Here is a 13,565-nt window from a genome sequence, read left to right as displayed (position 1 = left end):
ATACAATTCAATTTAAATTTTCTAGTGAATTGAAAAAGATTTTCTTCCTGGTAAAGTAATAGAAAGAAGACTTGCTGGCTGATGATATGGCTTTAAGTCTTAGTTCCCTATTCATAAAATCTTTACAACTGTGCAAGGAATCCCTTCAACTCTCGTCTTAAATTACTCAATTGTAAAAGCATTAATAATTTAATATCTTGTAGTTTTGAGTTGTATGTATATGTATAAATGCATATGCTTGTTATATATATATATGCTATTCCTCTTCCTTGAAAAATAAGCATACAGGGGAAGAAATGTGGGTTTTTTAAGGTCATAAAAGTAAGCAGAGAGAAAATCTGAACTGGTGTCCTGACCCCAAATTTTTTGCTTTTGAAGATATGATACAAAATGTCTTGCCAAATCAAATTTACAGATGGCCTAGTTAAAGAGGGTTAGATATTTAATTTATTTTTCTCTTAACCTCTTGAACTTATGGGATTGCAACATATTTCTGAATACATTTTTCACTATAAATAGCACAACTTTAAAAAAAAAAAGACTTTTAAAAAGGATCTGTCAAATACCCCTCTCTTACCCTAAGGGATTACTTACTCCTAATGGCCAGTTTGATTCAGGATGTTTTTTTTAATGGAATCACACAAAACCAAGCAATGTCTAAAAATATAGATGGCAGGATGATACTCAGTGGCAGGTGTGCCCTGTGCAAACTGAAAACCATAGGTGCTCATTTTCCTCCAAACAGTAACAGTCTCAAGCTGAGCCCTCATCTGCACTAAGACAGAAGTCCATTTTATCCCTGATTGGAAACACCAGTGCACCCCCTCCTTGTGCTTTAGAAAGTAGATCCTAATTTGAAACATGGTTTAGAAACTGGCCTTTCTTTCCATTTTAAAAAATCTATTGTTTTTTGTTTTTATTTTTGCTTTTGCTTTTGGGGTTCCCATTGTCAGCTCTGTATTATCCAAACCCCAGTTAGCTAGCAGATGAAAGAGAAGGAACAAACAAATGATTTATTAAGTACCTGTTATGTGTTGGGCACTGTTCTGATCACTTTACTAAAAATGTAACCAAATCATCCTCATCACAAATTAAGGACTTTACTATATTTTGCTATCCCTTCAAACTTTCTCCCTGTGTATCTCCTTTTGTCAGGTGAAGTCATAGAAAAAAACAAACAAACATAACTTTCCATTTGTTGCTTCTACTTCTCTTACTCCTCAATCTTTTCAAATTTGTTTCCAATTTCATCTCTCAATTGAAATTGCTTTCTCCCAAGTTTCCAATTGCCACATCTCACTATCTTTTCTCAGTCTTAATTGTTCTTGATCTCTATGTAACATTTGATATTTGTTCCTACCCCCTCCTCCTTGAAACTTTCTCTTCTTGGGGTTTTGTGATATTATTCTCTTCTGTCAAGGCTCAGTGTGGTAAAGAGAGTGAGGATTCTTATTTTCCTCCTAAGAGATCACAAGTCAATTAGTCTACCAACAAGAATTTATTAATTGCTTATTATATTCCAGGAACTCTTTTAAGTACTGGAGGTACTAAGAAAGTGAAAAAACAAAAGCATAGATAATCTCCTTGTTCTTTAGTGCAAAATCTTGTAATATTAGAAGAATCAGTTACAGTTTCTATATTTATAAATATATATATATATAAAATGTACCCATTTATCATTTTTATAAAAAATTATACTTTGTATATATATATATATATTTATATAATAAATGCTACAGACATACACAAAATCATTTGAAAATGCATTTAAATTTTTTCACTTTTTAATTTTATGAATTTTGGATTAAATGTTTTCACTTCAGTTTAGTATTCTGGATGATACTTTCTCAGACTAGTAGATCAGGAGACGAGTTCCTCTTGCTTGCACACCTTAGTTACCTGATCTTTTTCCACTTAACTTTTTCTAAAGAAGACATATCAGCACTATCATATATGCATCATATGCCCTTATCTATGGATGATTTTTAAGGCTAGTGGTGCAAATAAATGTCAATCAGTGAGCCTCAACTGATAAAATTGACTATATCAATACACATACACACATATAAGTGGTTTTATTGAATTGAAATAAGAAACCTCATCAGTATTTTAAAAGCAGAAATAATAAACCTTTCAAATACTGTGTTCTTGTAACATTTATGTTTCCAAATTTAAGGTTAAAAATGGTACTAAGATTTTAGTACACATATGGATATTATATTTACTTATATCCTTATATATTTATATCCATATATATGTATACAAACATAATATTTGTGATCATACATACAGAAATATACATATTCTTTTTTTTTCTTTTTGAGACCAGACCTCCTTATTTGACCTTCTGAACCATCTGAACCTAAATCAATCCTGGTTTGCACTTCCTGTCATACTTTAAGAGTCTACTATTCCCAGGAGATTAACATATTTGAGTCTGATAGTATAAATATTCAATTGGTTTTAGCCTTTCTTCAGCTCATGATTCTTGAGTTCAAGTGATCCACTAACTTTAGCCTGTCTGGTAACAAGGATTATAGATGTGTCACCACATCCTATCTTTGCACACACACACATGTATGCATGTATGTATATATGCATATGTGTAGTTAGATAGATGTGTACACACATATATAAGGATACATTCATGTACATAATTATCCACATACATGTGTATCAATATATACATTGTAATCTAAATAAATGAACTATTCAATGAATGTCTAGTGAATCAAATATATTTTTGTAATCAAGGAACTACAGGCACAATAGAAGACAGCAAGATGTTTTGTTTTCTGCCTCTCCACATCTTATGCTATTATAAAAATATGTAGTCTTTTAGAAAGTTGTTTGTGAATAATCTGTTTACAGTCAAAATCTTATTTTATACATGACCCATTCTCATAAAGATTTATAGGAATTAGAATTTTACAAGTACTGATATCTGTCATCTTTACTTGGTAACAGTAACATTTATGCTGTTGTGTAAAATGATTTCAGAATCTTATCTAAGATCTTTCTTTAAAATCTCTTTCATTATCTTTAAAAATTGTAACTTTCAACAGAAGTTTATTCTGTGTGTATTTGATTAGAATTAGGTTTCTCCATAATTTCAAGAAACTTTTTAGTTTCTTGCTCGTTATTGAACATACAAAGAAAAAAATAATTGCAATCTCTTTCCTCAAGGAGCTTATTTACATTTTACTGGAACTGATATATTTATTTATTTATTTTTGAAAGATTTTATTTATTTTGAATTTTACAATTATTCCTCTTATCTTGCTTATCTCCTCCCCCACCCCTCACAGAAGGCAGTTTGTTAGTCTTTATATTGTTTTCATAGTATGCATTGATCTAATTTGAAGATCCTTAAGGAAGAAACATAAAATATGAGACATACAGAATTACAAAATAGAATAACTTTTTTTTTAAATAAAAGGCAATAGACTTTGGTCTTTGTTCAAACTCCACAATTCTTTCTTTGGATAAAGATGGCATTCTCCATCTTAGATATCCCAAAATTGTGTCTGACTGTTGCCCTAATGGTATGAACAAGTCCATTAAGATTGATCATCACTCCCATGTTGCTGTTAGGGTGTACAGTGTTTTTCTGGTTCTGCTCATCTTGCTCAGCATCAGTTCATGCAAGCCCTTCCAGACTTCCCTGAATTCCCATCCTTCCTGGTTTCTAATTGAACAATAGTGTTCCATCACATACATATACCACAGCTTATTAAACCATTCTCCAATTGATGAACATTCATTCAATTTGCAATTCTTTACCACCATAACCAGAGCTGCTATGAATAATTTTGTACAGATGATGATGTTTTTACACTTGTTTATAATCTCTTTAGGGTATAAACCCAGTAGTGGCATTGCTGAATCAAAGGGTATGCACATTTTTGTTGCCTTGGGCATAATGGAACTGATATATTTAAATGTCATAATCACTTCATCACTTAATAAATAATGTAATAGGATGTGAAAGAAGCTAAATGTGATGATTTTTAATAATATTGTTAATTATTATAATATACAATCAAATGAATCCTTAGAAAAGTTATATTTCTTTGTTTTTACATTTCATTTTTTAAATTATGAATTGCCCCATGCTGTTAGAATAACCTAATTATTTGGATTTTTTTGTGAAGTATTCTAAATGCTTGTTTTCCCCTCAACTACTTTTTGTTATTTTATGAGAGGATATAATATTTTTTTGTATTGTCCTCAGGCATTTTTATATATTAGTTTATCAGGTCTTGTACCTTCTTTTTTCTCTATTTGGCAAGGAGATAGAGAGTTTGCAAACTGAAGTGGTTTCTGAACTCTTTATTATAATGAATGGTTGTTAGTTGTTAAATCTGGCTTAAAAATGTGCTAATTAGAACCAATATCTTTTCATAGGTCAATTTCCATTTTTGAAAACTAATAGGTTGTTGATGACATCACAGGCATGTCTTCTCTTTTTTTAAGGTTTTTGCTAAGCAGTGGGGTTAAGTGGCTTGCCCAAGGACACACAGCTAGGTAATTATTAAGTGTCTGAGACTGGATTTGAACTCAGGTACTCCTGACTCCAGGATTAGTGCTTTATCCACTGCTCCACCTAGCTGTCCTCTCTGTGCCACCTAGCCACCTTCCATGTCTTCTCTTAATATGATATTTCCTTTCATCTTTGTTCAGATGAGTAGAGCATCTGATAATAAGGACAGTGGGATGTATAATCATCATCATAATAATAACCAAATATTCCTGTCCATTAAGACAAAGCAATTTTTCAGGAATTTTTTTTTTTTTTGGTTTGCACAAAAGAGAAGCATGAGGTTTCTCAAGAGTAAAACATCTTTGTCCTTTTTAATGGTGAACCAAATTATTCATGTTCAAAAATAATTCCATTGAAAGGTATTCACAAAGGAAAAGAGAATATGCTTACATATTTAATATGTGTAATCTGACCTCACTTTCTCAACCTGAGATACTAGAGATGAATATGTTTCTTGATTCCATACTTAAATTGTTTTTTACCCATTTATTGGGGAATCAGTAACAAGAAACACTTAACATTAATTGGCTTTTTTAAAGGGATTTTTAAAAAATTTAATTATAGAGCAAAAATCAATATATAAATATTTACCCGCTCATCATTTCCTTTGAGTCAGTTTTCTCTATACCATCTAAAATATTATCTCAGACCTTAACATGTAATTGGTCTCATCAAGCCCTAATCCAGATGCAGCACATGTGCCAAATGAAAACTTTTGCTAATCCTCAAGGTAATCTGTCCAGATGACTTTTTGCTCCTTGAGTCAGCCTTGCTCTATTGACTGCTAAACTCATTCTGGATTCTGACTTCAAAATTCCTTTCTCATTAGCTACCATCAAAGTATAGCTAAGGACAATGAGGTAAAGAAAGGAAAAGAGGAAATAACTAAATTTGAAAGGTAATTTTGAGTGCTTTCTTAAATCAATTAAAGCCACATGGTTAATTGAATGGAAAAAAAACCCTACATAATGTTAACCCATGTACTGTAGTCATTAGATATCATTAAGACTCCCAAAGAAGCAGGCTCCAACTGCTCTTCAGACTCCCTCCCAGGTGGCTTGGACATGTGCCAGACATGTATTTAATTTCAAAAGTTTATCAAACCTTCTTATTCCTAATTTGAGAGAGTAAGATCAGATGCATAGAGCTGGAAGATAATTCATAGGTTACATAGCCTAAGTGCTTTCTTTTACATAAGAAGGAAATGGGAGCCAGAGAATTATACAAGATCAGACAGATAGTAAGTTGTCAATATTGTGTCTAAGCTCTCTGATTCCAGAATGTTTTTTTCTTCTTTTCAATTTTTAATTTGGAATATAGACCATTGATATCTTCATATTTGTCTATTCATACGCATCATGGACACTGGAGGCCAGTAGATCAAGTGTCTCTTGGACTAATAATTTTTTGTTACTCTTGGAATAGATGCAGCCAACACATTTGTTCAATTCTTAAATGAAAATTTGGGAGTCAAAAATATATGACTTCCTTATTTCTTCTGTTTTTCTGGGTAGTACTGTGTAGTTAGCTCAATGATTAGAGCATTGGCCTGCCTGAGAGACAGGAAAAATCTGAGTTCAAATCTACCCTTGGGGATTTTCTGGTTGTTTGACATAGGCAAGACACTTAATCTACTTAATTCTTCATTCTTAATCCACTGAATTAATCTACTTAATCTACTACCTCAATCCACTGGAGAAGAAAATATCAAACTACTCTAGTAACTTTGCCAAGAAAACCCCATGAAGAGTATTGACATGCTATGGTCCATGGATAAAAGTCAGACTTGACTGAATGACTGAATGGCAACAAAAGAAATATACAAATGGATATAATAGAGTTTCTCCAATATTATGTCAATTCATTGACTGCTAGACAAATATTTCATAATCAAAAGTACCAGTAGTTAAATGAATGAATATACTTGGTCTGGGATCTTGTTATTCTCAGAAGTACCCAATATCATTTCTGCCATTCTGTCCCTACTACTGCAGTAAGTAAAATAATACTAAAGATAGTTTGGTATTCTTATCTGATATGGGACTTCAGGCTCCCTATACAGAGTTGAACTTTGTGTTAAATCTTTAAAATCTCTGCTGTGTTAAATCTTTAAAATCTCTGCTTTCCTATGAAATGGAACTAGTACCTTCTTTACCCAGAAGTAGGGTTTTGAATGGCTACATAATTTCATTCATACTTAAAAAGGAATTCTCTTTGTGACAAATTTTATAGGAGCCTTCGACTGAATATTTATAATGATAAAAATCTTCCTATCTCCCATGTTAGTCCATTCCACTTTTAGAAAACTTTAATTTTTACGATTTGTTCATCATATGTCTTGAGAATAGCACCAAAGCCATCCATTCTGGAAGTGTAGTCCATTAACATGGCAGTTCACATATCACCCCAATATGCTCTCACACCTGAATGCTTGGTCATGATCACAAGACTGGAATTACAAATTTCTCTCAGACCACTAGGGGTAACACTGAAGTGTGTGGAAGGGTAGGTGGTATTTGTCCTACTACTCATCACTGAAGATATTCCTATTACTCATCACCTTTAGCTCCCATTGGTGTGCTTCCCGTTTACACAAGATCAACTACTATGTCATTATTGACATTTAAATTATATTAAGATCAAAACAGGAATAATCTTGATATTCAATAGGAAGATAGAAGCAGGAAAAATCATGATATTTACTTAATAGAAGAATCATCAAAGCATCTGTAACCTTGGATCACATTGTCCCACCCAATGTACATGGGGGAGTAGGAAAATTCATGGGTTTGGGACAACTTATAATGTTGGAAGGCAGGCTTGAATACCCTGGTCTCCTTAGAGATCAGTGCTTAACACACATCATCTGCAGATTAAAACCTTTTTTGGTCTTTCTACTCTTCTTATGGCTGTCAAAACTCTTCTACAGAGCAAACTGCTTCCCCCACCCCCTACATTCAGTAACTAAAATAACGTGAGACTTGACACAAAGTCACCATTGGCAGTAGGCTGAAAAAGAGTTATGCTCTTTTATTGACAAGGAATTCCTCTAAGGCAGAAAACTACTAAACTCCTCTAATATACAAATGGCAGGGAATTCTGCTTTACCTAGTTTTCTCTCAGAAAAACTATTTCCATAATAAAAAAATTAAAAGCCCATTTTTTTCCCTTTTGTTTAAGTCTCTCAAACAAGAGAAGACAATAAAAGCAAAGTAGGCATCCCTGGAGGTTTTGCCCTCTTTCATGATCTTTGACAGAAATAATTTCAGATATCTTCAACCAAAAAAAAAACAGAATATAGATCTCTTCCAATGAGCCTTTAACCTAATTTGGTTTTGCTCTTCCTTACTTCCAAAACATCATTACAGGAGACTAAGAAATTCTTTAGAATGTGGGATATTCACTTCAAAGTCTTGACTTGATGGTGTGAGTTAATAATTCTCTCTGGAATTTTGTGAAGGAGTTGGCAAATAAACATAGAATAACTAAAAACCACTATAGGTGGTTATGAGAAAAATGAACTTGAATACTTTTAATAGAGACTTTTCCACAGAGAGCCTGTTAATTCCCTGAAAAAGAAAATCTTATCTTTTCACACTGAAAACTATGTTTAAAATTGCAGCTAAGTCTTTAGTAAATTGAATGAAAGACTTCAGGAGGAAGAAAGTTCAGAGAGAAAAATTATCACAGTTGTATTACTTTTATTCCAAATGTCACTGAATCTGCAGGACCTTCTGCTACCAAAGATGAACTAACACTCAGAGAGGTGTCCAACATCCCCTGTGATTGCTGGGTTTCAGGCTACAGTCTGTCTATGTGAGCACCAAACCCAATAGGACAGCAAAATGGCAATTCTACTGCGTGTGTGTAAATAAAACTATTTTATGAGAATAAAGAAAATGTATAACATATGTTATGAGAGAGACTTGCTGTAAGGTAAACCCAGCCTCAAAGGACATGCTGAGAAATGGACACTAAACAACAAATATACCACAGAGATTCTCACGGCATCGATGGGAAGATGTCCAAATCATGCAGCATTGGATTATAAGCCCATGTTGCACATAATGGGGAAAAACTGTCCAAAATTCAACCTTTTCGCAAAGCAACTAAGGAATTGGGAAATGGACATAAAGTTAAGGCCTGTGGAAGTCCTGGTTTATATTTAGTTAAGACAATGAACTTATGAAGCACAGTATCAATGCAGGTGTTGTAGTCATCATCACATGTAGGAACCTGATATTTCTGTTTTAAGAGAAACAGAGAGAGAAGCAGAGGCAGAGAAAGAGAAGGTGAAAAAGGAAGGAGAGAGACAGAGTGAGAGAGAGAGAGAGAGAGAGAGAGACTGAAACAGGCAGAAGAGAGAAGAGGGAAGAAAGAATGAAATTTCATTCATTGACTCATTGGAACATGCATTATATAGTAATATAAATGCTTGTCCTTAGTGTGAAGAAATGCACTTTAGAAGCAAATATACTGTACATAAGTGAAGCATACTATAGTTCCTAAACTGTTCTGAAATGAATGAGCAAGACCCACTTTATGCTTAGCAATTTCAGTTACTATAGTAAGGAGGAAAAGAAGAAAGGCTGAATTTAATGCTCATATTGGCAAGAAAGTCAAACTAGTTTGGACATAAGTAGAGGTTAAGGGAAATTCATCATCTCATAATGACTAGCACCAGGAGAGAGAGAGACTGGCCAAACTTTGCTCTCTTACTCAGAAATATCAGTGAAAAATTTCATATTAATTAATTCTTCCTCCTCCTACTCTCAATTCTTGTCCACATAAACTGTCTATGACCCTCTCTTTATCACACACACAGACACACACACAGACACACACACAGACACACACACAAATTTAAACTCCCAGTGACAGGGTCCTATGGTAACATAATGAACAAAATATTCAGTTAACAGGATGAGAGTGGAAGTTTGTAATACTTAGTAAAGTGATAGAAAAAATTAATTTTTAAAAAATAAAAATAGGCTTAAAAATCTGCTTAAAGGTGTTTTCCTTTGTGGTTGTTTACCTCTCTCTATTTTAGTTTCCATATATAAAATGGGCATGAGTACTTTTTTGCTATAATGTTGTAGTTAAGAGATGACCTGACAAAAGGTAAAATATTCTCTAATTCTTCTAAATTCAGTCTAATATATCTTCATTTGTCTAGCCTCTGTTTCTGTTTGAAAGATACTCATCTTTCCAGTAATCTCTGTGATCCCAATCATTTTCTTTCAGATTCTTCTAATGGTTTGACTTTGAGAAAATATGGTAGAATAGAAAGAACATTCAATTTAGATTGAATAAGTGTGGTTTTAATCATTGTTTTAACATTTAATTTCTTTTTGACCTTAGAAAAGTCACTGGACTGTTTTGGAATTTGATTTCCTCCTCTGTAGAAGTGTTAGAATAGTTGACTTCTTACATTCTTGCCAACCCTAAATCCATCCTTTTATAGATTATAGAAATATGTCCTCTTCAAGGACATGATTCTGGGATGTTATCATGAAAACAAAAGAAAGGGTCTGATGAGAGAACCCTATTACTGTGCTGAGTGAATTTAGGAGGGATTTTTATTAAATATTTTTCTTGAAAGTTAGCAATATTTGTTCATTTTGCTTTTTCTGACCGGATTTTTATAAGAGAATGAGAGCAAAATATGAGGGGCCTCAAGTTATCCATGAATCAATCAAGAGACAAGATGGTCATTCTCATAGATAAATACTGCTGGGAATTCTGAGTTCTGCTGTCTGCCATCATGACATGGAAGGAGAGAGACATAAATTCTTTTACCTTAAAAGAAAACGTTAAAGCCTAACTTTTAGAAGTTGTTTTGGACCTAGTTTTTCATACATTCATATCATCTTAATATCCTCTAGTCCTAAAGAACTAAGTAGCTGAAGTATTAGAATCTCAAGGTTCCTAGTATCATCTGGAATCAACTAACAACCCATTAGCACTTAGCATTGATTCTGCTCTTTCCATGTCAGAGTTGTTTAATGAATATTTGTGAACCGATTGATTAAATGATTCAATGATTGATAGATAAATGATTTATTAAGCACTATGAAGAAATATGAATACAAGATAGTCCCTCCTGGAGCTTATATTATAATAGAGGAGAGAAGCTGGGGCAAAGAAGGGTTCTGACCAAAAGCAAGTAGGTGTGCTTGGGTCAAGGCACATGGTGAAGGTTAGAACAGTCCAGATAGTGAATTTAAGTAAGAGTGAAGTAAGTATTATGCCTTAGGCCTCTCATGAGAACTAGCCAGAGACTTCCCAATCAGCAGAGGTCTCAGATTTAAATCATCCTAAACTGGCATGATAAAAAAGTCAGTATAAAGAAGTCAATGATTTTGGGGAAACTAGTTAACACAGTGGATAGAGCACTGGCCCAGAAATCAGGAGGACCTGAGTTCAAATGTGACCTTAGACACTTAGTAATTACTTAGCTGTGTGACCTTGGGCAAGTCATTAATACCATCTTTGAGGAATTACATGGTTTGATTATTATAGTGAAGATTTAAGCATTGACCCATAACATTGCCTTGAAAATAATCCGAAGATACTCCATAAATAACTACTGAATAAATTGATTGTAACCTGCATTAGCAAGTATGTAATTAACCACTTTGTGTTTTCTTTCCACAGCGTTCTGATTCCAATTATAATCTGAAGAAGCGAGTGAATTCACTAACCCTGTCAAAACTTCAGGCACCTGAGGTGAAAAAGGTTCTTACCAGAGCACCTAACTCACAGTTGATGCCGGAAATACCACCACCACTGCCACCTCCAGTCATTGGTGGCACAAGTAAAATAGATCAATATTCCAGAATTCTCTTTCCAGTGGCATTTGCAGGATTCAATTTGGTATACTGGATTGTTTACCTTTCTAAAGACACTATGGAGATTAGTAGTAGCATTGAATAGTTGTCCTAGAAAATGACCTGCGAAGGTAGAATCTTTATTTAGTGTATCTAAAATTATATTGAACATAGCATAGGGACTTAAGCTGTTAAAATTGTATTAAATTTGGAAATAAAATTTGGATTGCATAAATTACATATTATGGTCAAATATATGCTAAGTAATATATTAGTAAAATATGAAGGATGGAATAAAATGACCTTTCTGGTAGAAATTCAATTTTCTAAAAGACTGGAATGATGATTAAGAATAGACATGAGGGGTGGCTAGGTGGCACAGTGGGGGGTGGCTAGGTGATGCAGTGGATAAAGCGCCGGCTCTGGAGTCAGGAGTACCTGGGTTCAAATCTAGTCTCAGAAACTTAATAATTACCTAGCTGTGTGGCCTTGGGCAAGCCACTTAACCCCATTTGCCTTGCATAAACCTAAAAAAAATAGACATGAGATTTAAAGCATTTTTTTTATCACTGATGACAAATTTTTCCTGTTAATCACAAAATAAAGGCGGTGGAAATGTCAGCACCTCCAAAATTTGCCTTAAAATACATAAGTTCTGGTCCATGGTCCAAAATAAAAAAAATTATAAACATGCCCTAAATATTTATCAATAGGTGAAGATCAGCATAGAGGTGACCTTTATATTGGCTTAAAATGGCTTTCACTTGCATTGTGAAATCAGCATTCAGTCTGTCCATTATTTTTTTAACCTTGCTGTGCTCTTTTACCTCAATAAAGTATGGCATTTGTATTTCTATGAATTATTCATTCAATATAAAATATGTATGCATATGTACATTGCTTAAGCTCTATTCAAAAAATAATGCAGCTGTATACTATTAAATTGTCCTTAAAAAAATGTACTCCATATTATGCCCTACAATTATTGAGATTGTAGTGCTTAGAATGAAATCATTAAGCTTATATTTTACATATAAATGACTCTTTTTAAAAATCTTCCTGTTGTTTCCAAGAATGCCCAAATAAAACAACTCTGACCTTGCTACACTTCTAGTAAAAATATTAAGCAGATTCACTCCTGTGTAAGGCAGTTCAAAAATAATATGCTTTGATCAAACACCTAATATCGAAAGGGAAACTTTCAATAAAGATACATCCCCTAGCTTCAACCCTCAAAGTCAGACAGCTCACAGAAATTTTCTAGACTGACCACTAGATCATTGCTTAAGTTGGGAGTGTGTGGTATTAGAAAAAACTAAATGGGGATGATGTGTTCTACTTTTATTTGGTGGTGTTGAAAATTGATCTTAACAACATAATTATTCAAGAAATTGTTCCACCAGTGATTAGGAGGCACTACCTTATTATAATGCACTTGCATGGGATTTAGATTTAAAAGACCTGGATGAAAAACGTACTCCTATCTCTACTATTTAATACTTCTTTGTACTTTGGTAATTCATCCTCTTAAGTTTCAGTTTCCTAATTAGAAAAATGAGGTATAGGTCTATGTGTGTGCATGTATGTGTGCATGGGCATATGTGTATGTATGTGTGTGTATCTTGAATATGATGATCCTCTATAGCTTTAAAATTCTTCCATGATCTTTTATTACTTAAATCATATTAGACTGAGACATTAAATAAATTCAATTTTAAACTTATGAAATCTGTAACACTCAGATATTGACAATTATAAAGATTTATATTTTGGTTTCACATTTGCCAACTACTTGTGTTTTTTTAGTCAAGTGAATCAATAATAATAACCCACATTAATCAGGGAATAGATAAACAAAAATTGAAAGATTTGAATAAAATTAAAAAAAATAAGTTAGAATTATAGAAACTAATGGATGTGAATACCAGAGTATATGAATTATTCTGATTGCATGGCTGGAAACTAAGTAATGCTCACCAGAACATTAAATACATATGAAATTCAGAAAAACAACATTGTAAATAAATCCTTATAAAATTAAAATAAAGTTATAATCAATACAGGAAAATTGAAGAAAGGGTTCTGTTTTAGAAGAATATCTTGTAGGACTTTCAGAATCAAGTGGAATAAAGGACTATACCATTTTCTCAGCAATCTAATAGCACACAAAAATCTCATAATCAACTATAGAA

The 13,565-nt window shown here is 33.1% G+C and overlaps 1 protein-coding gene across 1 annotated transcript in view; it reads left to right on the top strand.

Annotated features, from left to right (window-relative positions):
* Positions 1-11,479, top strand: part of GABRA6 (gamma-aminobutyric acid type A receptor subunit alpha6) — a 32,293-nt gene extending 20,814 nt beyond the window's left edge. Inside the window, exon 8 of the mRNA XM_074230031.1 lies at positions 11,201-11,479. Within this exon, the coding sequence (XP_074086132.1) occupies positions 11,201-11,479 (279 nt within the window). The remainder of the gene's footprint in view (positions 1-11,200) is intronic.
* The last annotated feature ends 2,086 nt before the right edge of the window (positions 11,480-13,565 follow it).

This window comes from Macrotis lagotis, chromosome 1 (assembly GCF_037893015.1).
Source record: "Macrotis lagotis isolate mMagLag1 chromosome 1, bilby.v1.9.chrom.fasta, whole genome shotgun sequence".
Lineage (NCBI taxonomy): Eukaryota > Metazoa > Chordata > Mammalia > Peramelemorphia > Peramelidae > Macrotis > Macrotis lagotis.
The sequence above is the reverse complement of the archived record's forward strand: the minus strand, read 5'-3'. Positions and strand labels throughout refer to the sequence as shown.